This window comes from Gallus gallus, chromosome 2 (genome assembly GCF_016699485.2).
Source record: "Gallus gallus isolate bGalGal1 chromosome 2, bGalGal1.mat.broiler.GRCg7b, whole genome shotgun sequence".
NCBI classification, from domain to species: Eukaryota; Metazoa; Chordata; class Aves; order Galliformes; family Phasianidae; genus Gallus; species Gallus gallus.
Window position 1 is genome coordinate 148,350,176 of NC_052533.1, and position 24,620 is coordinate 148,374,795.

The 24,620-nt window shown below is 57.8% G+C and overlaps 2 protein-coding genes across 2 annotated transcripts in view; one reads left to right on the forward strand and one right to left on the reverse strand.

The window, feature by feature from the left end:
- LOC420362 (heat shock transcription factor 1) overlaps positions 1 to 8,277 on the reverse strand; it is a gene marked incomplete at its 3' end in the record, with an annotated part of 97,127 nt that extends 88,850 nt beyond the window's left edge. The window contains 1 exon segment of the mRNA NM_001305256.1: positions 8,116 to 8,277. Within this exon segment, the coding sequence (NP_001292185.1) occupies positions 8,116 to 8,247 (132 nt within the window).
- Positions 8,278 to 8,678: 401 nt separating this feature from the next.
- The window catches only part of BOP1 (block of proliferation 1), a 78,394-nt gene continuing 62,452 nt past the window's right edge, over positions 8,679 to 24,620 (forward strand). Inside the window, exons 1-3 of the mRNA XM_025148111.3 lie at positions 8,679 to 8,770; positions 9,141 to 9,308; positions 20,961 to 21,071. Coding sequence (XP_025003879.2) covers positions 8,762 to 8,770; positions 9,141 to 9,308; positions 20,961 to 21,071 — 288 coding nt within the window. The 5' untranslated portion in view covers positions 8,679 to 8,761. The remainder of the gene's footprint in view (positions 8,771 to 9,140; positions 9,309 to 20,960; positions 21,072 to 24,620) is intronic.

Genomic DNA, 24,620 nt, shown 5'->3' on the forward strand with positions numbered 1-24,620 from the left:
GCCTCTATGACCTTTAAGAACACTTCCATTCCAACCCATTCTGCAGCTCTGCGACCTTTAAGGACCCTTCCAACCCATTCCATAGCTCTATGAACTTTAATAACCATTCCAACCAACCCAATTTATGACTCTATGCCTCTATGGTCTTCAAGGACCCCTCCAACCCAACCACTCCATGCCTCTATGACCTTTAAGAACACTTCCATTCCAACCCATTCTGCAGCTCTGCGACCTTTAAGGACCCTTCCAATCCATTCCATAGCTCTATGAACTTTAATAACCATTCCAACCAACCCAATTTATGACTCTGCCTCTATGATCTTCAAGGACCCCTCCAACCCAACCACTCCATGCCTCTATGACCTTTAAGAACACTTCCATTCCAACCCATTCTGCAGCTCTGCGACCTTTAAGGACCCTTCCAACCCATTCCATAGCTCTATGAACTTTAATAACCATTCCAACCCAACCCAATCTATGACTCTACGGCTCTATGATCTTTAAGGACCCTTCCAGCCCAACCATTCCATGCCTCTAGGACCTTTAAGAACACTTCCATTCCAACCCATTCTGCAGCTCTGCGACCTTTAAGGACCCTTCCAATCCATTCCATAGCTCTATGAACTTTAATAACCATTCCAACCCAACCCAATTTATGACTCTACGGTTCTATGATCTTCAAGGACCCCTCCAACCCAACCACTCCATGCCTCTATGACCTTTAAGAACACTTCCATTCCAACCCATTCCGCAGCTCTGCGACCTTTAAGGACCCGTCCAACCCATTCCATAGCTCTATGAACTTTAATAACCATTCCAACCCAACCCAATCTATGACTCTACGGCTCTATGATCTTTAAGGACCCTTGTCCTATCCAACCCCTTCCATGTTGCCATGTTACAGCAGCTCCTTTTTTTGTGCCAACATTACTGGGAGGACAACAGAGACGGACCCAGAACCTTGAGGAACCCGCTCCTACCTCCACCTAGAGCATAATGCAGGTATTTCCAAGGCACGTGCTGCCCTGCCCATCTCTACTGCAGACCTCGTGCCATCAGCTCCATGCAGGGACACAACTTCCAGTGGCAGCTTCCCCTACCCCTCAGGAAGCACTGCTGCACTGGAGGGGGCAGAGAGGGGCTGGGGGCTGCTCCTGGGGGTGTCCAGCCCCCCCAGGTGTGGGGCTGGGGGCCCAAAAAAAGGAAAGGCTGCAGCCGAGGCAGAGACCCGGAGAGCTGAGGGCTCAAAGGGCAGAGCTTTCAAAGGGGAACACAGAATGGCTTTGGTTGGAAGGGAGCTTAAAGATCCCAACGTCCCAGAACCACAGGGGCTGGAAGGGACCTCTGAAGCTCCCCCAACCCCACCCAGCTCCCTCCTCCCACCCCCCACCCTCCCAGATATCCATCAGCACTGCTCAGACCCCTCTCAGCCTGGTGCACAGCCCCGGGGTTCTCAGTCTGTCTCCACCAGGAGGGGCTCTAGCCCCCCCCCCCCCATCTCCACACCCTCTGCTGGGCTCACCCAACAGTTCCCAGCCTGCCCTGAACTGGGAGCCCAGCGCTGGGCACAGCGCTCCAGCAGTGCCCCCCCATGGCAGCTGGCTTATTTCATGTCCTCTGCTCCCCCCCACGAATGGACAGGCTGCTGCCTGATGCTGGCAGGCACATCAGAGCATCACTGAGATGAGCGTGCCTCAGGCTTGCTCTCTGCATCCAAGTCACCTCTGGGTGCAAACCAGGGCAAGCTGCAGGGCTGCTATCCTGGCCGTGCATTCTTGGACCTGCTGCAGCCCCTCTGCCACCCACAGGGCCTTCCTGTGCTGCTGTGCTGACAGAGCAGGGTGCCCTGTGCTGGCAGCTCCATCGCACTGCAGACACACGAGCTGTGCCAACCTGAGCTCAGCGATTTCTCCACCCGGGGCTGCTGGGCAGGAAGGGATCTGCTGGATGCTGAGTGCCACAGCTCCTCCGGGCTCAGAAGAAAAGGGAAAGGAAAGGGAAAGGAAAGGGAAAGGAAAGGGAAAGGAAAGGGAAAGGAAAGGGAAAGGAAAGGGAAAGGAAAGGGAAAGGAAAGGGAAAGGAAAGGGAAAGGAAAGGGAAAGGAAAGGGAAAGGAAAGGGAAAGGAAAGGGAAAGGAAAGGGAAAGGAAAGGGAAAGGAAAGGGAAAGGAAAGGGAAAGGAAAGGGAAAGGAAAGGGAAAGGAAAGGGAAAGGAAAGGGAAAGGAAAGGGAAAGGAAAGGGAAAGGAAAGGGAAAGGAAAGGGAAAGGAAAGGGAAAGGAAAGGGAAAGGAAAGGGAAAGGAAAGGGAAAGGAAAGGGAAAGGAAAGGGAAAGGAAAGGGAAAGGAAAGGGAAAGGGAAAGGAAAGGGAAAGGAAAGGGAAAGGAAAGGGAAAGGAAAGGGAAAGGAAAGGGAAAGGAAAGGGAAAGGAAGGAAAAATAGTATCTCCAAGGAGGTTCAGGTTGCCCAAGGAGGCTGTGGATGCCCCATCCCTGCAGGCATTCAAGGCCAGGCTGATGTGGCTCTGGGCAGCCTGGTGTGGTGGTTGGCGACCCTGCACATAGCAGGGGGTTGGAACTCAGTGAGCATTGTGGTCCTTTGCAACCCAAGCCATTCTATGATAAGAACAGAGGTCTCTACTTACCAAACAGCGACGCAGAACGCATTTGCTCACCTATTGACACACAGTCCCTGAGCAATAGCTGCTCCCCCCTTAGGTCAGCACCTCTCCCCAGATTTTACTGTTTTTTGTGATGCCATATGTTACCTGAAGGGCACCTACAGGAAAGCCGGGCAGGGACTTTTGATAAAGGCACACGGTGATAAGAGAAGAGGAAATGGCTTTAAGCTGGAAGTGAGAAGACTTAGACCTGATCTTAAGAAGCAATTATTTACTGAGAGGGTGGTGAGACACAGGAACAGGCTGCCCAGTGAGGCTGTGGATCTTCCCTGCCTATTGTATGGGGGGTGGAATTCAATGATCTTAAAGGTGCCTTCCAACTCAAATCATTCCGTGATTCTATGATATCGGAGGTCCGTTCCAACCCAACCATTCCATGGCTCTATGATCCATAAGGATTATTCCGAGCCAATGATTCCGTGGCTCTGTGCTCTTTAAGGACCCTTCCAACCCAGCCACTCCACAGCTCTGTGACGCTTAAGAATCATTTCAACCCAATGCATTCTATCATTCCATGGCTCTATGACCTTCCAGTACACACCCAATCCATTCTATGCTTCTATGACCTTTCAGGACCCTTCTAATTCAACCATTCCATTGTTCAGTGATCTTCAAGGACCCTTCCAACCCAACCATTCCATGGCTCTATGATCTTTAAGGACCCTTCCAGCCCAATCATCCCATGGTTCTATGATCTGTAAGGATCTGTTCAACCTAACCCAACCATTCCATGGCTCTGTGATCTGTAAGGACCCTTCCAACCCAACATTCCATGGTTCTACGACCTGTAAGGACCCTTCCAACCCAACATTCCATGGTTCTATGACCTTCAAGGACCCTTCCAACCTAACCATCCCACCTCTCTATGATCTATAAGGATCCTTCCAACCCAACCGCTCCATGGCTCTATGATCTTTAAGGACCCTTCCAGCCCAAGCATCCCATGGCTCTACGATCTGTAAGGATCCATCCAACCTAACCCAACCAGTTTGTGGCTTTATGATCTTCAAGGACTCTTCCAACTCAACATTCTGTGGTTCTGTGACCTATAAGGACCCTTCCAACCCAAACATTCTACAGTTCTACGACCTCCAAGGACCCTTCCAAACTAACCATCCCACCTCTCTATGATCTTTAAGAACCCTTCCAAGCCAACCACTCTATGACCCCATAAAGACTACCACCCCCAGAGCTGCCTGCTGGGCCAGAACCAAGCTTTCCAACCAACAGCACAAGCAGAAGGTGTCAATACAGAGCACCCACATGGCACCCACATGTCAATACAGAGCACCCCACCCTTCCACAGAGCACCTCCTGAGCTCCGGAGATCGTCACGGCACCCAACTGCCTCCACCTCAGCAGCACCCCCACCACCTCCAGCTGCCCTCCCCTGCCCTGCTGACACGAGGCATTGCAGCTCAGTCCAGCAGAAGGACACCCAGAGAGACACAGAGCCCAGGGAGGGCACAACAAAGCACCAGCTCAGCACCACAATCCATCCCCGTGAGGCACAGCTCCGCGCTCCGGCAGCTGCTGATCCTGCAAGGGGCCTCCGCACGCCTCGGGGAGGGAGGTGAAGTCAGCAAACCTCACCCATCAATTAGCCCTCAATTAGCCACGCTGTTTGTATCCCAAAAGCATTGCTCAGGACCGAGGAACCCGCTGCTCTTAATTGGCCCCAGAGCTGCCAGCAAAGCAGCAGTAGGGCTCCCGAGGGCAGCGGTTACACGCAGGCACTGCGCTCATCGGATAAGAATCCAACCTCCTTGAGCTCCTGCCCAGCTGTCCAATGGTTTTGGCCCAGGCTCCACGGCAGTGGGACTGCTGACATCACCTGGCTGCGTGCTGCGCTTGGGACAGCCTCTCTCTTCCACTTGCTGCCCCTTGAATTCCACCAGGTGCCATCTATTTCTCTTCTTGAGACCGATTCTAAACGAGCGGATACGCATTGATAGCCGTGAGACCTTCGGAACACGCAGCCCCAGAGCTCATCTCTGCAGGACTAATTAAGCCTAGCCTACAGGAGGTGTCCCTGGCCCATGGAAGGGGATGGAACCGGCGGGCTTTAAGGTCCATCCCCACCCAAAGCACTCCGTGATGCTGAGAATCCATAAACGGCTCTGCCTTCCGCACCCAGGGGGGGGGAAATGGGATCTGCAGAGACGAGAGGAGCTCCCACAATGAGAAGAGGGTCAAAGAATCACAGCACGGGAAGGCCTCTCCTTCAAAGAAACTGAATTAGAAGGTTATGCTGATACACAGACGTCTACTTCCCTGCTTCCTGCTGATGCACCTCTCCTTCCCGGCAGCACTCATGGGTTCGTATTCCTGCTCCTACAGCTTGCTCCTTCCACCTCCTCCTGCTGGAGGAAACTCAGAGACGGCCAGCAAAAAAAGGTAAGGGGAAAAAGGGAGGTAGGAAATGAGAAAAGAATGAACAGCACAGCAAGGAACGCAGACACGGAGCGAGGATTCGTCTCCTGCTCCATCCCAAGAGGGCAGAACTCATTCTCACGGGCACTAAAGGGCTCAGGAGGACACTGTGCTCGCCGCCCGCAGCACAGCAGCATCCCTCACCCCAAGGATAACCAACTGCTCTGCTTCTGGGCCACGGCCTGCACTGATGTGAAGAAGATAAACGGGTGAGAGAACTGCTGTGGGGAGGCCCTGCTGCTCCCCAGCTCCCACACAGGCCCAGCAGCTCACACACAGCATTGGCTGCCAGCACTGCGAGTAAGGATGCGATCAGACGCAGCCACCCCAGCACAGCCGAACTCTGCTTCTGAAGCAAAGACCTTCAGGATATCTCAGACTTTAACAACAGGTTTGAAGCCTCCCGTAGCTCTTGCCGAGGCCCAGCAGATTCACGTGCCCACCAAGAGCATCAGACGCCTTAAGCTTAAGGAGGGAAGGTTTAGATTCAAAGTTCTTCATAGAGAGAGTGGGGAGGTGCTGCCCAAAGAGGCTGCGGGTGCCTCACCCATGGAGGTGTTCAAGGCCAAATTGGATGGGGCCCTGGGCAGCCTGGGCTGGTATTAAATGTGGAGGTTGGTGGCCCTGCTTGTAGCAGGGAATCAGAGCCTGATGATCTTCGAGGTCCCTTCCAACCGAATGCCATTCTGTGGTTCCAACAGCAGAAAGAGAAGAAGTCGGCATTCACCCCTCTGTCTCCTCGCTGCAGAGCGAAGCTGAGCTCTGAGCTGAACCTCAACGCTGCGACCATCAGAGCTCCCACTCAGCTCTCTGTGCCTGCTGCTGCCTGCAGCCACCCCCAAAAAACAGCGCCCCAAACAGCATTCGGAGAACAAGCCAGGGTAGGACGCAGTCAGCACAGGGCAGGAATGCAGTCCTGAGGTGCACTCACCCAGTGCTGCTTTGCAGGATGCAAAACCCGGGACAAAAACCCCTTTCCCACCTTCTTATCCTCACCTGCCAGCAACAGCTGCTTGCCATTAGGGTGAGGGGCCGCATCACAACCGGAATGGCCCCAAAGAGGGGCAGCAAATGGTCTGAATTGGAAGAATCACAAAGGAGAGGCACCAAGAAGGCCCAGGATAACCCAAAGAGGGGCAGCAAACAGCCCCGACCACAACAACTCAAATAGAGGCAGCAAACTGTGCCCGTGGGCTGGGAATGAGTTGGAGCTCCTCTGCTTTTCTCCAAGCACGCTGGGAAACGTCTCTATTGCCTGCTGCAGAGAGTGTGCTTTGCAAGGGGGTTGGACTCGATGATGAGTAGAGGTCCCTTCCAGAGTTCTGCGATCTCAGGATGAGGAGAAAAGTAGCTGGGGGCAATCCCTTTGCTTCAGTCAGCACAAGGGAAGCGCGGATTGCATCCATGGAGCCACTGGGATACAGACGCTGCCTGACTCCCAGCAGCACGATGGCTACACGGGGTCCCACCGCCCGGGTGGATCCATCTGCAGCACGGGGGAAAGGACGGGGAGAGGCGTGCAGCCCCTCAGCAAAGACCCCCAGGATCTCAGAACCGTGGGGGTTGAAAGGGGGACCTCTGGAGCTCCCCCAGTCCAACCCCCCCCCCCCCCCAAAGCAGTTCCCTAGGAAGGTGCCCACGCGGGTTTGGATCTCTGCAGAGAAGTCTCTCCCACCCCCTCTCCGGGCGGCTGTGCCAAGGCTCTGCCACACTCACAGCACAGCATTCCATCCTCCTGTTCAGCAGGAACTCCCTGGGCTCCAGTTTGTGCCTGGTGCCCCTTGTCCAGCACACGAACAGAGCCCGGCCCCCTCCTCAACGACCCCCACCCTTCAGATACCCATCAGCACCGAGCTCAGGACGTGAGAACACAAACTCAGGCCACGAGAACACAAACTCAGGCCGTGAGCACTCAACCCCTGCACGCTGTGGGAGCAGGACGGGGCGTCAGCTCGCAAGCAATGACTTGCAAAGCGAAGGCTGTATCAGCAGAGCACACAGGGAGCAGCTCCCTCATCTCATTACTGCCACACGGAGTCAGATAAGCAAACAGGAGGAGGCGGAGAGCAGCGACGATCCCATGGAAAAGGGGGGGGGGGAGGGGGTCATAAAACCATTCCCAGCACTGTTGTGGTTTTATTTTGGTCCTTATCTCCTGGTTTGGGATCCTGAGCAGCCGTCCCACTCCGTGGAGCCCCTCGCTCCTACCTGAACCCACACCTCCATAGGGCAGTTGTGTTCAACTCTTGCCAACAAAACCACCTTTCTCCCTCTTCGAGCGTTTCAGTTGCAAACGGGTGATTTCTGGCCAAAACACGGCCAAGGCTGAGAGTGCCAGCAAGGAGCTCAGCTCAGGCGTAGGGAGAATCTTCCTCCCCCAAAAGGGCAGCCGGGTGCTGCCCAGGGAGGTGGGTTTGGGTGGGGGGGAGGGGGGGGGGAAGGGGGGCACCACCCTGAGATGGAGCACAGTGGGGGTGGTGGGATGGGGTGGGCACTTTGGGGGTGTTTTCCAACCTCGTTCAAGGCCACGTTGGATGGGGCCGTGGGCAGCCCGGGCTGGCGTTGGATGTGGAGGTCGGCAGCCAACCCGGGCCGTTGCGTGACCCCAACCTCAGCCATTCTACGGCCCTATAAAAGGATCACCTGCAGCGCATTCAGTCCCTCCCGTTTGAGCCCAGGCCGCTCCCCTTTAAGCCCAGCAAAACACACCACACGAAAGCACCTCAAAGCGCAGCCCACAGCACTAAAAGCCCCCCCCCCTTCCAGACAACCCCCCTCCCCCCCCAGAAGGCCTCAACCAGACGCAAAACGCCCCCCGCCCGCCCGGCACCCCCCCCAACCCGGCCCTCAATAACCCCAGAGCCGTGTAGGCCTCACCACCCCGCCTCACCCCCCGAGGGAACGGCTCGGCCGGGTAATTAACGGCGAGCTCCCGCAGCCGGGGACCGCTTAACGGAGAGCGTAACGAAGCCCTGAGGGGCGGCGCGGCGCCCACCGCCCTCACCGGGCTCCAGCAGATCAGCGGGTCCGTCTCGGGGTCCTCCACCAACGTCCACAGCTTGGTCAGGAAGGCCGACACGTTGCTGCCGCCCGGGCCCGCTCCCACAGCCGCCGCCGCCGCGCCGGGGCCTTCCATGGCCGCGGGGCTCCGGGAGGGGGGGAGGAGGGGGGAGGAGGGCTCAGCGCCGCCGGCGGGGCCGGGCCGAACGCTGCGCGGGGCGGGCGCCGGGGCCCTGCATGGCCGCCGCCATCTTGGGCCGCCTCCGGGACGAACCCCCCGCGCCGGGACGCACTGCGCACGCGCGGCTCCGCCCCAAGCCCCGCCCCCTCCGCCATGCGCATGCGCATTCACGCGCGGGCGGCTGTAAGTGCCCGATGCGCATGCGCCACTTGGCGGGGCTGCCGCAGTTGCGCGCGGCGCGCATGCGCATCCTCACAGAGCGGCCCCTCATTGCGCATGCGCCTCCCCGCCTCCTCCGCGGAGGGTCGTGATGCGCATGCGCAGAGCGCCGGGCCGTGACAGGAAAAGGGAAATCCGGAAGTGAACCCAGCAGGGGGCGGGGCGTGACCTTTGACCCCGCGCACGCGGAGGGCGGCAGCAGCGGCGGCGGTGGCAGCAGCAGCGCACGCGGGAGGCGGCCGTGGAGACCATGGAGCAGGTCGGGGCGGGTTGCCATGGTTACGGGGCCTGGTGGGCTCGGGCTCGAGCCTCAGGCCTGCTTCTGGGCCTGGTTCCGGTTCTAGGCCTGGTTCCGCGTGTGGACGTGGACACCGGTTCTGGGTTTGGGTTTCCCGGTTCTGGATGTGGCTCCGGGGTTCTGCGTTTCGGTCCCGGTTCTGGGCCTGGAGTTCCGGGTTCGGGCCCGAGCTCCGTGTTGGGGGCCCGGACTCTGGGTCTGGGGGGCCTAAGCTTGGCTTTGGGGCCGGGTTTCTGGGCCTGAGGGGTCGTATTCTGGGCCTGGGATCCTGGGCTCGGTTCCGGCTCCCACCCGGACCACCCTGACACCCCCCCGGCCTCCCCCTGTGCAGCCCCTGGAGCTCGAGAGCGATGACGACCTGACAGACAGCGAGGAGAGCGTTTACTCGGGGCTGGAGGACTCCGGCAGCGACAGCACCAACAGCAGCGCTGCGGAGGAGGAGGAGGAAGAGGAGGATGAAGGAGAGCAGGAGGAGCCCAGCAACGGGGCAGCCCCCAAGGTAAGGAGCGGGGATGGGGGGGGGGCTGACTGGGTGGGGGGGGGGGGGGCACTGCTGGAGCACTGCGCCCAGCGCTGGGCTCCCAGTTCAGGGCAGACTGGGAACTGCTGGGAGAGCCCAGTAGAGGGCGTGGAGATGGGGGGGCCTGGAGCCCCTCCTGGTGGGGACAGGCTGAGAACCGCGGGGGAGAGAAGGCTGAGAGGGGTCTGAGCAGTGCTGATGAGTGTTTGAAGAGTGGGAGGAGGGGGCCGGGTTGGGCTGGGGGGTGCCCAGAGAACAGAGAGAGGGGTGCTGGGCACAGACTGGAGCGGTTGATCAGTGGTTGATCAGTGGTTGAGTGGTGGTCAACCAGTGGTTGATCAATGGTTGGGCAGTGGTAGATCAATGGTAGACCAGTGGTTGACCAGAAGCTGACCAGGAGCCAGCAGTGAGCCCTGGTGGCCAAGAGGGCCAACAGGACCCTGGTGTGCATTGCCCAGAGTGCAGCCAGCAGGGCAGGGAGTGCTGCTCCCCTCTGCTCTGCCCTGGGGGGGCACTGCTGGAGCACTGCGCCCAGTGCTGGGCTCCCAGTTCAGGGCAGACTGGGAACTGCTGGGAGAGCCCAGTAGAGGGCGTGGAGATGGTGGGGGCCTGGAGCCCCTCCTGGTAGGGACAGGCTGAGAACCCCGGGGCTGTGCACGTGGGGGAGAGAAGGCTGAGAAGGGTCTGAGCAGTGCTGATGAGTGTTTGAAGGGTGGGAGGAGGGGGGCGGGCTCTGCTGGGGGGTGCCCAGAGAACAGACAGAGGGGTGCTGGGCACAGACTGGAGCGGTTGATCAGTGGTTGGGCAGTGGTTGATCAGTGGTTGAGTGGTGGTCAACCAGTGGTTGATCAATGGTTGGGCAGTGGTTGATCAATGGTAGACCAGTGGTTGACCAGAAGCTGACCAGGAGCCAGCAGTGAGCCCTGGTGGCCAAGAGGGCCAACGGGACCCTGGTGTGCATTGCCCAGAGTGCAGCCAGCAGGGCAGGGAGGTGCTGCACCCCTCTGCTCTGCCCTGGGGGGGCACTGCTGGAGCACTGCGCCCAGTGCTGGGCTCCCAGTTCAGGGCAGACTGGGAACTGCTGGGAGAGCCCAGTAGAGGGCGTGGAGATGGGGGAGGCCCGGAGCCCCTCCTGGTGGGGACAGACTGAGAGCCCCGGGGGAGAGAAGGCTGAGAGGGGTCTGAGCAGCGCTGATGAGTGTTTGAAGGGTGGGAGGAGGGGGGCGGGCTCTGCTGGGGGGTGCCCAGAGAACAGACAGAGGGGTGCTGGGCACAGACTGGAGCGGTTGATCAGTGGTTGGGCAGTGGTTGATCAGTGGTTGGGCAGTGGTTGATCAGTGGTTGGGCAGTGGTTGATCAGTGGTTGAGTGGTGGTCAACCAGTGGTTGATCAATGGTTGGGCAGTGGTTGATCAATGGTAGACCAGTGGTTGACCAGAAGCTGACCAGGAGCCAGCAGTGAGCCCTGGTGGCCAAGAGGGCCAACGGGACCCTGGTGTGCATTGCCCAGAGTGCAGCCAGCAGGGCAGGGAGGTGCTGCACCCCTCTGCTCTGCCCTGGGGGGGCACTGCTGGAGGACTGCACCCCGTGCTGGGCTCCCAGTTCAGGGCAGACTGGGAACTGTTGGGAGAGCCCACTAGAGAGCGTGGAGATGGTGGGGGCCTGGAGCCCCTCCTGGTGGGGACAGGCTGAGAACCCCGGGGCTGTGCAGGTGGGGGAGAGAAGGCTGAGAGGGGTCTGAGCAGCGCTGATGAGTGTTTGAAGGGTGGGAGGAGGGGGGCGGGCTCTGCTGGGGGGTGCCCAGAGAACAGACAGAGGAGTGCTGGGCACAGACTGGAGCCCGGAGTGTTCCATCTGAACGTGAGGGAGAATTTCTGTGCTGTGAAGATGGCAGAGCCCTGGCAGAGAGCCCCAGAGTGCTGAGCGTATGGTCTGCTCTGCGGAGGTGCTCAAAGGGATCCCTTTCTGGTGCAGCTGCTGTAGGGAAACGCTTTTAGGGAGGTTGGATTGGGGTGTGGGGCTCTGGAGGTCCCTTCCAGTCCCTACAGTTTGGTGGCTCTGTGTGTGTCAGTCCCTCCTGCTGCATGGAGCCCCGTGTGGTTCGGAGCAGGGAGGTTGGGGTGGGAGCAGTGCCTCGCCTGGCTTTCCTCCTTGGGCAGCATCCAAAAGGGTTTCCCCCAGGGGGAAACGCCTGACACCCATCAGGCTTGGCCAGGGGTACGTCTGCCTCTCATTGCTGCATTAGGAATGCCCCCTTTCCAGTGCCAGCACTGGCACTGAATCCCTTTCCAGCATCCCTTTTCCAGTGCGGATCTAAGTGAAGCTCAGTCTGCTCGCACCCTTCCCTCTGTGGTCCTACGCAGCTGCTTTCTGCACCTCTGTCCTCCCAGAGCTGCTCCATGATGCGCTCCGACGGAGCTGTGAGCCCTGCAGTGAGCTGCATCCTGCAGCTGCTTTGCTTCCCTTCTTTAAAGCCTCTGCACAGCTCCGTAAGTAAGCTTGGGAGCTTCAGGAGAGCAGAGGTCTCTGCTGCTCTGCTGTCACGTGTGCAAAAGGGGTGAGAGCAGAGAGAATTGGCTTCTGCCTGGAAAGCGCTGTGCCTGCAGGTGCTGGAGAGAGGCTTGTTTGCTTTGGCTGGATGTGTTTGGGGCTTGAATGATGTTTCTCTGGCTGCAGTACTGCAGCTCAGAAGGCCATGCGTGCAGCATAGGCTGGGCTCTGAGCGTGTCACTTCGTGGGAGGACTCGGTGCCACAGATGTGTGGCATCTTTTGGTGCTGAGCTCAGCACCGGGCTCTGGCTGCGGCACATTAGGGCTGTTCCCCTCCTCCTCCTCCTCTTCCTCCTCCTCCTGCTGCTGCTGCTTGGGTCTGAATGTGCTGCAGGCGGAACAAGGGATGCCAAAGTGGTTGAGGCTGAGGCTGCTGCACTCCGTCCATCCCACAGCCCCCAGGTGGGGTCAGAGATCCCCAGGAGCAGCCCCCAGCCCTGCCTGCTCCCTGTGCCAGCTCCAACCCCCCCCCAGCACAGCACTTCTTCCTCAGGAGCAGCTGCTGGGCTCCACTCTGCGCCCGTTGCCTCTTGGACTTGTGCTGGGCGCTGCTGAGCACAGCCTGACTCCATCCTCCCTGCAGGGGTATATCACCACGGGTGGGATCCCCCCGAGCCTCCCTGCCCCAATCCAAGCATCCCCTCAGTCTCAAGGCTGCTCCAGACCCTTGGTCACTCTGGTGGCCTTCCATTGGCCTTTCCCCAGTTGCCCAGCTCCCTCCTGCACTGAGCAGAGGGGTAGCATCCCATCCCTTGTCCTGCTGGCAATGCTTCGTTGCAACAAAGACCATCATCAGCGCCGTTTGCCCAAGGGCCCATTGCTGTCTCACATCCCCTCTGGTGCCCACCGGGACCTCTGGGTCCCAAACTCATCACGGAGCTGCAGGCAGCAACGGAGCTGATTAACAGTGGGCCTGAATTGGAGCTAACGAACCTCCTTGTGGCAGCCGCGTCCTTGTGAGTGGTGTGACTGTAGACAAGCTTAACCCGGAACAAAGAGCGGTGGCTTTCAGTTCTGTACACCTTCTGAGCAAATGTAGTGAATAAGGCCTCTTGGAAACCCCTGGAAAGGTTAGCAATAGGCAGGGACACCCCAGTAATTGTGGGCTGCCTGTCCAACAAGGTGGTGGATGGAGCTCAGGGAGCATTCCCAAGCTGCCCCAACCCAGAGGCACTGGGCCACGTGCAGGAGAGCAGAACGTGTGAGCCAAACACTTGGGAATGGGGAGGAGGGAAGCAGGAAGATGAGAGCAGGCAGCTCCTTGGGGCTGCCAGAGCTCTGGGTTGTGTTCCTGGTGGAACTCTGGGGGCTGTGGCTGCAGCACAGCTCTGCCCAAGGGCTCCAAGCCCAGCTCTGCTGATCTGCTGCATCCCCTGCATGGAAGTCTAGGGAGTGCCGTGGGGCATACTGAGCTGATGCTCCATGGGGCTCTGGGCTGAAGGTTTTCTTGTTCCAACCACACAAGTAGCAGCTCTGCAAAGGGAGGAATCCTTTGGCAAACGAACACTTCAGCCTGCTTTCAGCTGCTGGGGCTCTCCCCAGGGCACGGGGGATTGGAGCCACGCAGCACCAGGGCTGCTGAGGAAGAAAGCACCGTTTGTCACAGCACTGGAAGTCATCAGGAGGAAATGGAATCCCAAAAGGACAGCCCTGAGAGTGAGGGAGGCAGGAAGTGTGGGGCTGACAGGGGCTGCTGGCACTGCGGGGTCCTGCAGGAGCTGGGGCAGCTCCGTGGCTCTCCTGATCAACGCTGACTCGCAGCTTCATTACCCTCTCTGTTTTAAATCCAGGCACGGGGTTCTGGCCTCCCACCTTCCTTAATGCATCCCCTTGGAGTGAGCCCCACATCTCTCTGCATCTGGCTGTGCCAGAATGAGCATTTATCACCCGCAGACGTCTCTGCAGGTCTCAAGCCCTCCTGCCCGGGGCAGTTCCGTGCTGGGCTCTGCTCCCCATCCCTCTCACCTCCACCCTCTCACTGGCAGCCCTGGGCTGCACGTCCCCATCCCCACGGTGCTGCCATGGAGTTCCTGCTGGGGACAGTGGGACCTTTCCCCTTCCTACTGGGAGAGCACCGGCAGGGAGCTATGATGTCTTCTGCAGGGAGGCAGCAGGTTGTGCCTCTCGTAGAATCCTAGAATGGCCTGGGTTGAAAAGGACCACAGTTGAGTTCCAACCCCCTGCTACCTCCTTGGGCAACCTGTTCAGTGTGTCACCACCCTCTGGGTGAAAGGGTCACAGAACCATGGAATGGTTGGGTTGGAAGGGTCCTTGAAGATAACAGAACCCCAGAATGGTTGGGTTGGAAGGCTCCTTAAAGATCACAGAGCCATGGAATGGTTGAGTTGGGTTGGAAGGGTCCTTAAAGATCACAGAAGCAGAGAATGGTTGGGTTGGAAGGTTCCTTAAAGATCACAGAGCCATGGAATTGTTGGGTTGGATTGGGTTGGAAGGGTCCTTAAAGATCACAGAAGCAGAGAATGGTTGGGTTGTAAGGGTCCTTAAAATCACAGAGCCATGGAATGGTTGGGTTGGCTTTATACGCTCCCTTCAAGTACTGGAAGGCCACAATGAGGCCTCCCTGGAGCCTTCTGTTCTCCAATCATAGAATCATAGAATCACCAAGGTTGGAAAAGACCCAAAGGATCACAGTGTTTCTCTTTGTGGAGATGTGCAGGGAGTGGTGGCAGCTTTGGTGGCGCTGATTTGTCTGGCTTGCAGACTTTGGGACAGCTGAGCCTTCCTCAGTTCTGTTTCATGTCGTGGAAGGGCCGTGGTTCCTGAGAGCGTTTCCTTTTTCCAGTGGTGCTGAGGTATAACCACAGCACTGACTGCCCTTCCATCTGTGTGTTTGCCTCTGCAGCTCAGCACGTGATGGACTTACTGTAGAACCACAGCATGCTTGTGTTGGAAGAGACCTTAGGGATGACAGAACCGTGGAATGGGTTAGGTTGGGTTGAGTTGGAAGGATCCTTAAAGATCATGGAACCATGGATTGGGTTGGGATGGGTAGGTTTGGGATGGTCCTTAAAGATCATAGAGCTGTAGGATGGATTGGGTTAGGTTAGAAGTATCTTGAAGGCTTGTAGAACCATGGAATGGTTGTGCTGAGATGGTCCTTAAAGATCATAGAGCTGTGGAATGGATTGGGTTGGGTTAGAAGGATCTTGGAAGGTTGTGGAACCATGGAATGGTTGGGTTGGGATGGTCCTTAAAGATCATAGAGCTGTGGGATGGATTGTGTTGGGTTAGAAGGATCTTGGAAGGTTGTAGAACCATGGAATGGTTGTGTTGTGTTGGGATGGTCCTTCAAGATCATAGAGCTGTGGGATGGATTGGGTTGGGTTAGATTGGTTGGGAAAGAAAGGTTGGGTTGGAGTAGGGTTCAAAGGGTCCTTAAAGATCATAGAGCTGTGGAATGGTTGGGTTGGAAGGGTCCGTAAGAATCATAGAGCCATGGAATCATTGGGTTGGAAGGGTCCTTGAAGATCATAGAGCTGTGGAATGGTTGGGTTGGAAGGGTCCGTAAGAATCATAGAGCCATGGAATCATTGGGTTGGAAGGGTCCTTGAAGATCGTAGAGCTGTGGAATGGTTGGGTTGGAAGGGTCTTTGAAGATCACAGAGCTATAGAACAACAAAATGATTGGGCGGGAAGGGTCCTTAAAGACTATAGAACCATAGAATGGTTGGATTGGAAGGACCCACCAGCCCCACCCCTGCCATGGGATGGTTGCCCCCCAGCTCAGGCTGCCCAGGGCCCCCCCGCAGCCTCGGGCACCTCCAGGGATGGGGCACCCACAGCTCCGGGCAGCAGTGCTGGGGCCGCACCGCCTCCGGGTGAAGGATTTCCCCACATCTGACCCCAAATCTCCCCACTTTTGGGTTCAAGCCATTCCCCTGCGTTGTACCACTTTCTGCTCAGGCCCTTCTTTTTATCAGCTAGGTTACAGTTGGCCTCTGGGCTGTACGTACACATTGCTGCCTCATCCAGCTTTCCTCCACCAGGACCCTCAGGTCTGCTCTCCATCAGCTCCTCTCCCACTCTGTGCCCATATCTGGGATTCCCCCAACCCAGCAACGCCTCTTTGGCCTTATTGAACCCCCCTGCGTTCTCGTGAACCCCCTCCTAACCCCCCCACGGCCCTCTGGATGCCATCCTTTTATCGAATCAACCACACTGCTCGGCTTGGGTCTCACCTGCAAACTGCGGGCTCACCAGTATTACCCCCTGGCCGTGTCCCCCCCAGTGCCACCCCTCCAGGAATGGTGACACCCTCACATCCCTGGCCAACATCCCAACCAGTTGAGATGCATCTCCGTGCCCCCACCGGGCCATTCCCCGGTGCTGGAGGGGGCATTTGGGGTTTATTTTGTTGGATTCGGGGGTTTATTTTGTTGCATTTGGCAGCGGGTCTGTCCCACTTGCTGCCCTCTGGTGGAACGATCCCAGCTGCAGGGATCTGCCAGCACAGGGAGCAAACCCAGGGCTGAGAGCAGAGAGGATTGCATTGTGCCTGGAGCAAATGGAGCATGTCTGCACCACCCCCCCCAGCCCCCCCGAGCCCCTCCATCTACTTCAGATGGACTTTTGGGGTGAAATAGTGAGGGTTTGTCGTCCTCCAGGTGTCAGCTGTAGCACAGCGCTGGGAGTGGAGCGCTCCTTCCAGGGCTCCGGGCTGCTTTGCCTTTGTGCCATACTTGGGGCCGGGGGGGGGGGGAGGGGGTCCTTCTGCACCCACCCCGATGGCACAGAGCTGTCGGGCACAGCTCTGTGCCAAGGGGGGGCCCCCATACAACCACAGCGCATCGCAGCGAGGGGAGAAGAGGGGGGGAGAAGCAAGAGGGGAGAGATGGAAACTCGCGGCCAAAGCCGCCGCAGCGCCAAACGCCTGGAAAAAAACTTATCTCCAATCTCCCTTTTTATTATTTATTATTTTATTTAAAAAAAAAAAAAAAAAGTTTTAATAAAGCCCTTTGTTTTTGCAGTAATCTCATCCTCTTGCCGGGGCCGGGATTTTCCAGGCTCTCTCTCTCTCTCTCTCTCTCTCCCACCCCTCTCCCCTCGTGCAGCAGCAGCAGCAGCAGAAGGTGATCGCACACTGCGCGGACTTTACGGCTCCCACGAGGGACGTTGCTGGGGCTGCTTTTGCTATTATTGCACCGAATCCTCCCGTAAACCCGATCTCACCAGGGTCCCCGTCCCCCCCCCCAGCCCCCCGCCCAGCCGATGGGGGAGAGAATCTCTTTTCCAGGGAAGGAGCTGCCGGCTCCTCGCACCCACGTGGCGCTCGGGGCCGTCCCTCGTGCCCGGGGAAGGGTTCTCAGTGCTGTGGTCCTGAGCTCTGTGCTGCTGGTGGAGGTGTTCTGTCTGGTGTGGGTGCTGGGGGAGAGGAGATGGAGGGGGGAGAGGAGATGGAGGGGAGAAAGGGAACGGAGGAGGGAAAGGAAGGAGATGGGGAAGGGAAAGGACAGGGAGAAGGGGAAGGAGACGGGGAAGGGAAAGGACAGGGAGAAGGGGAAGGAGACGGGGAAGGGAAAGGACAGGGAGAAGGGGAAGGAGACGGGGAAGGGAAAGGACAGGGAGAAGGGGAAGGAGACGGGGAAGGGAAAGGACAGGGAGAAGGGGAAGGAGACGGGGAAGGGAAAGGACAGGGAGAAGGGGAAGGAGACGGGGAAGGGAAAGGACAGGGAGAAGGGGAAGGAGACGGGGAAGGGAAAGGACAGGGAGAAGGGGAAGGAGACGGGGAAGGGAAAGGACAGGGAGAAGGGGAAGGAGGTGATGAAGGGAAAGGAAGCAGGGAGAAGGGGAAGGAGGTGGGGAAGGGAAAGGAAGCAGGGAGAAGGGGAAGGAGACGGGGAAGGGAAAGGAAGCAGGGAGAAGGGGAAGGAGACGGGGAAGGGAAAGGAAGCAGGGAGAAGGGGAAGGAGACGGAGAAGGGAAAGAGAGCAGGGAGAAGGGGAAGGAGACGGGGAAGGGAAAGGGAGCAGGGAGAAGGGGAAGGAGACGGGGAAGGGAAAGGAAGCAGGGAGAAGGGGAAGGAGACGGGGAAGGGAAAGGAAGCAGGGAGAAGGGGAAGGAGACGGGGAAGGGAAAGGTCAGGGAGAAGGGGAAGGAGACAGGGAAGGGAAAGGACAGGGAAAAGGGGAAGGAGACAGGGAAGGGAAAGGACAGGGAGAAGGGGAAGGAGACGGGGAAGGGAAAGGACAGGGAGAAGGGGAAGGAGACGGGGAAGGGAAAGGACAGGGAGAAGGGGAAGGAGGTGGGGAAGGGAAAGGACAGGGAGAAGGGGAAGGAGACGGGGAAGGGAAAGGGAGCAGGGAGAAGGGGAAGTAGACGGGGAAGGGAAAGGAAGCAGGGAGAAGGGGAAGGAGACGGGGAAGGGAAAGGACAGGGAGAAGGGGAAGGAGACGGGGAAGGGAAAGGACAGGGAGAAGGGGAAGGAGACGGGGAAGGGAAAGGACAGGGAGAAGGGGAAGGAGACGGGGAAGGGAAAGGACAGGGAGAAGGGGAAGGAGATGGAGGAGGGAAAGGAAGCAGGGAAGGGAAAGGGGATGGAGGAGGGAAAGGGGATGGAGGAGGGAAAGGGAAGGACAGGGGGAAGGGGAAGGAGGTGGGGAAGGAAGCAGGGAAAGGAAAGGAAAGGGGGAAGGGAAAGGAAATGGAGAAGGGAAAGGAAAGGGAGAAGGGAATGGACATGGGGAGAAATGTAGGATGGAAGAGGAGTGCGCTCGGGCGGAGCGGCGACAAGGGGAAGGGAAAGGACAAGGGGGAAGGAAAGGACAAGGGGGAAGGAAAGGACGAGGGGAAGGGAAAGGACGAGGGGGAAGGAAAGGACGAGGGGAAGGGAAAGGACGAGGGGGAAGGGAAAGGACGAGGGGGAAGGAAAGGACGAGGGGGAAGGAAAGGACGAGGGGGAAGGGAAAGGACGAGGGGGAAGGGAAAGGACGAGGGGGAAGGGAAAGGACGAGGGGGAAGGAAAGGACGAGGGGGAAGGAAAGGACGAGGGGGAAGGGAAAGGACGAGGGGGAAGGGATAGGACGAGGGGGAAGGGATAGGACGAGGGGGAAGGAAAGGACGAGGGGGAAGGAAAGGACGAGGGGGAAGGAAAGGACGAGGGGAAGGGAAAGGACGAGGGGAAGGGAAAGGACGAGGGGAAGGGGAAGGAGACGGGGAAGGAAAGGACGAGGGGGAAGGAAGGGACGAGGGGGAAGGAAGGGACGAGGGGGAAGGAAGGGACGAGGGGGAAGGAAAGGACGAGGGGAAGGGGAAAGGGGGAAGGGAAGGGGGAAGGACGAGGGGAAGGGGGAAGGACGAGGGGAAAGGGGAAGGACGAGGGGAAGGGGGAAGGACGAGGGGAAGGGAAAGGACGAGGGGAAGGGGGAAGGAAAGGAAACAGGGAAGGGAAAGGAAACGGGGAGAAACGTAGGATGGAAGAAAAATGGAGTGTGCTTGGGCGAAGCGGCTGCTCGCGGTGCCTGGGGTGAGGTTGGTGCCCCATCGGTGCCCTCAGCCCATTGAGGCCTCTTTGTGACTTTGGGTTGGCAGCTGAGATCACTGTGTTCTCCATTGGTCCCCAGCGCTTTGTGCGCCCATCTCCAGTGCTCTGTTTGAGCTGGAGCCTTGGCAGAGCCCATCTGCAGGAAGGGAGCTTTGCATGGGGCAGGGCAAGGCGGCCCTTGTGCTGATCCAGCAGCCCCTGCACTTGTGCTGCCACACGGGGGGAGGTTCTGCTGGCTCTGTGCTTACCTGGGATCGTAGGGCCATCATAGGGTCATCATAGGGTCATGAAATGGTTTTGGGTTGGAAGGGACCTTTAAGGTCACCTTGTTCCACCCCTGCTGTAGGCAGGGACACCTCCCACCGGTCCACGTTGCTCACAACCCCATCCAGCCTGGCCTTGAATGTCTCCAGGGAGGGGACATCCACAGCCTCTCTGGGCAACCTGCTCTGATGTCTCACCACCCTCACAGTAAAGAATTTCATCCTAAGAAGATCTGTTCTAAGCCGTGGGGAGCAGTCGGAGCGCTGCAGGGAAGGGCTGGTGGAGCTCAAGGGGCAGCGCGTCCCACACTGGGCTCAGAACTAAGCTGAGCAGTGGGGCTGAGTTCACAGGAGCAGCTCGGGAGAGGTGGGCCGGGGGCTGCAGGTGTCCATGACCACACTGACCTGATGTTGGGGCGGATGGGCAAAGGCACAGTGAGAGCATGCCAACAGGGATGGGAGCGGCACCTCAAGTGTGATGCTCCTGAGACCCATCCATGCGCTGGGTCCGTTTGAGGACCCGGTTTGCTGGAGGGACAGAAGGGTACGAGGGCTGAGCTGCCAGGGAGAGGCAGCCAGGCTGTTGTCCTGCCCGGGGACAGGGGGCACAGAGCGGAAGGGAGACCCCTGGATGGAGGTGAGGAGGGAGCTCTTGTCCTGGTAGACTTCTGGGACGGGACCCAGGCAGCGGTGAGCTCTCTATCCATGGAGATATGGGAGCATGACTGCTCAGCATCCTGATGGAGCCTGGAAGCTGGCTTTGGTGTAGCAGGGACCTCCAGAAACCCTTCTGAGCATCCGTTTTTCCTCAGTCTGCACTTGCAGGGCTTCCATACGCTCGCACCCTCCAGCCCCTCGCAGCACCTCACCCTCGGCCATACACACACCTTGCAGGGCGTTGTGTCTGCTCTCTTCCCCCAGTTCAGGGCTGCTGCCCCCAGCTTCATCGTGTGGCACCGAGCTCATGGGAGCAGAGGGGCTCTGCAGAGCTCTGAGATCTGCTCTGGGCACGGCCGGGATGGGGAAGCAGCCGAGACAGGAAAGGCTGTGAGCGCGGTGAGTGGGAATGCAGCGCTGTGAGCTGAGCAGCTGTCAGAGCGCGGCTCGGCAGCCCGTCCTCAGACAGGGGCTGATGGGCTTTCTGTCTTCGTGGTCCCAGATGAGCAGACGTGCGCGGTGCTTAATGAGCCCTTTCTTTCCTTCCTTCCTTCCCTGTAATGCGCCGTCCCCGAGGAGCTATGAGCGCTGCACGGCGCGAACCCAAAAGCACGAAGGTTCACGTGGCGGGCCCTTGCTAAGCTGTTTTCTTCTCTTTCAGGTCAAAGGGGCTCCCAGGAAGAGCAAAGCCCTGGGGGCTGATCCCCCTCTGAAGGACAGCGAGGGTCTGAGCGTTCCGGATGAGTACGAGGAGGACAGCTCGGATGAGGAGGTAGGACCCCCTGCCAGCTTGATATGTGTGGATACGACATAGGGGTGGTGGATTTCTCACTGCGTCGCCTTCCGTGCAAACCCGGAGGGAGGGAGGTTGGTCAAAGAGCTTTGGATGTGATGGGGGGGGGGCTGCCCACCCTGCAGCTCAGTGCTGGCACCCAGCAGGGCTGGGGGGGCTGGTGGTGAAGCGCAGTGCTCACAGTGCCTGGCGCTGGAGGTTGGGAACTGCTTGTGCAAGAGGCAGCAGGATCCGGGCCACAGAATGCTCCTTGGCTTGACTTGTTCCAAACCAACTTCGTTGCCTTTCTTAATCGTCTGCTAAATCAATTAACGCGATTGGCGCAAATCAGCTGCTCCTGCGGAGCCCTGGGGTCGGGATGGGGCGAGCGCCAAGTGCCGCGGGGGCGTTTGGTCTGGCCCTGTTGCCGGGCTCTGGGTTCACTGGAAGGTGCTGAGAGGGATGTGTGGGGCGGCCTGTGGGGCACTGGCGAGGTTGGAGGGCATGGCGTACTATACTGGGGCATGGCGTGCTATACTGGAGCATGGCGTGCTATACCGGGGCATGGTGTCGTATATAGAGTCATTTTGAGGCCTCCAAACCCCATTTTGAGGTCTCATGGCCCTATTTTGAGGTCATATGGCCCAATTTTGAGGGATCGTGGCTCCATTTTGAGAACTCACACCCCATTGGCAAGAGTTGGACTCAGTGATCCTAATGGGTCCCTTCCAAGTTGAGATATATTCTCTGATTCCGTGGTGAGGTATTATCAGGGCACAGCGTGGTATATCCAGGCATTTTGAGCTCAGAAGGCCATTTTGAGGTCATATGTCCCTGTTTTGAGGGATCGTGGCCCAACTTTGTGTATCCCTAGCCCATTTGCCAGGAGTTCGACTCTGTGATTCTTATGGGTCCCTGCCAAGTTGGGATATATTCTGTAATTGTGTGGTGTGGTATATCAGGGCATGGCATGGCATACTGGGGTGCAGCTTGGCATATTGGGGCATGATGAGGTATGTGAGGGCATTTTGAGGGCTCGGAGCCCCCATTTTGAAGGCTCGGAGCCCCCATTTTGAAGGCTTTTGGCCCTATTTTGAGGGATCACGACCCCGTTTTGAGAACTCTTAGCCATTGTCGCGTGTTGGACTTCGGAAGAGACCTGTTAGGATCATCAAGACTTGGGATATATTCTCTGATTCTGTGATGTGGTATATTGAGGCACGGTGTGTTATACTGGAAGTTTTGAGAGCTTGAAACCTCATTTTGAGATCTTATGGCCCTATTTTGAGGGATCACAGCCCCGTCTTCAGAACTCCTAGTGCTATTGCCAGGAGTCAGACTCGGTGGTCCTTATGGGTCCCTTCTAAGTTGGGATATATTCTCTGATTCTGTGATGTGGTATATTAGAGCATGGCATGGTGTATTGCAGAAAGGCGTGATATATTGGGGCATGGTGTTGTATATTGGGGCATGGCATTTTGGGGGCTGAAAACTCCATCTTGAGGTCTTATGGCCCTATTGTGAGGGCTCACAGCCCCATTTTGAGTATTCCTAGCCCAATTGCCAGGAGTTGGACTTGACGATTCTTACGGGTCCCTTCCAAGTTGGGATATATCCTCTGGTTCTGGTGTATCCTCTGTATATATCCTCTGGGCTATATCCTCTGTGGTGTGGTATATCAGGGCATGGCATGGTATATCAAAGCACGGGGTGGTATATTGTAGAATGGCGTGGTATATCATGGAATGGCGTGGTATATCAAAGCATGGGGTGGTATATTGTAGAATGGTGTGGTATATCGTGGAATCGCGTGTATCAAAGCACGGGGTGGTATATTGTGGAATGGTGTGGTGTATCGGGGCATGGCGTGGTATATCAAAGCACAGGGTGGTATATCCTCTGTGGTGTGGTATATCGGGGCATGGCGTGGTATATCAAAGCACAGGGTGGTATATTGTAGAATGGGGTGGTATATCTTGGAATGGCGTGGTATATCAAAGCACGGCGTGGTATATTGTACAATGGTGTGATATATCAAAGCACAGGGTGGTATATTGCTGAATGGTGTGGTATATCGGGGCATGGCATGGTATATCAAAGCACAGGGTGGTATATTGTAGAATGGTGTGGTATATCGGGGCATGGCGTGGTATATCAAAGCACAGGGTGGTATATTGCAGAATGGTGTGGTATATCATGGAATGGCGTGGTATATCAAAGCATGGGGTGGTATATTGCAGAATGGTGTGGTATATCATGGAATGGCGTGGTATATCAAAGCATGGGGTGGTATATTGCAGAATGGTGTGGTATATCGTGGAATGGTGTGGTATATCAAGGCACGGTGTGGTATATTGGGGCATTGAGTGCCAGCACAGCAGCTCCTCAGCCCTGCAGCTAGTGAAGGGCCTCAGCCCTGGCTCGGGAGACAGGAGGCAGGTCTGGGAGCACACCGTGCCCCGGGGCTGGACGCTGGAGGCCCACCTGGGTTGGCGCTGGAGCTGCCGGCAGCCCCCAGGTCTGGAATAGAGATTTAGAGAGAGGGGAAATATATGACTATAGAAAACATACACTTGTGTAATGTCTCCAGCATAACCCAGGAAAAAAACCCTTTCATGAAGGAATCCGAGGTCTCCCCCCTCCCCAGCTGGTCCCGGTGCAGGGCCCCCGTGGGGGGAGCGCTGATTCAGAACCTGTTGACATCAGAGCAGCTTCCAGTGGCTTTGTTCCTGTTCCCCGCTCCCAGCCCCCTGCCCTCTGTGATTGTATTTATCTCTCCTCCAGAAGATCCCCTGGTGCTGCTGCTGCTTCCTGCGGCCGCTTTGTGCTCATCGCCCCGCACTGCCCCGGCTTCGTGCTGCAGGGGGGGGGGGGGGCGTTATCTTCCATTTCTCGTTATCTCTTTTGCTTTGAGACCCCCCCCCCCCTTCAGCTTTTGTTCCGTAGCTTCGTTCTAATGAATGCATGAACTCATTAATGAGTGGCCTCATCCTAATCAAAGGACCGCGGTGCTCTCAAGGGTGATACTGGAGGTGCGTGCAGCCCTGAGGACCCTGCGGATGGGGCTCAGCCCGTCCCACCTGGGGGCACTGGAAACAAGCAGTGAATGGATGGGATGCACTGGGGGGCTCCGATCCCAGATCCGTCCCTGTGCAACCTTTGGGCAAAGCATGGCAACCAATGCTGGTGTGGGCACAGCACCGTCCGTCCCTGCAGCTGCTCTGGGGACAGCAGGGTGTCCTGAGGACCCTGCAGATGGGGCTCAGCCCGTCCCACCTGGGGGCACTGGAAGCAAGAAGTGAATGGATGGGATGCACTGGGGGGCTCCGATCCCAGACCCTTCCCTGTGCAACCTTTGGGCAAAGCATGGCAACCAATGCTGGTGTGGGCACAGCACCGTCCGTCCCTGCAGCTGCTCTGGGGACAGCGGGGTGTCCCAAGGACCCTGCAGATGGGGCTCAGCCCGTCCCACCTATGGGCACTGGGAGCAAGAAGTGAATGGATGGGAGGCACTGGGGGGCTCCGATCCCAGACCCTTCCCTGTGCAAC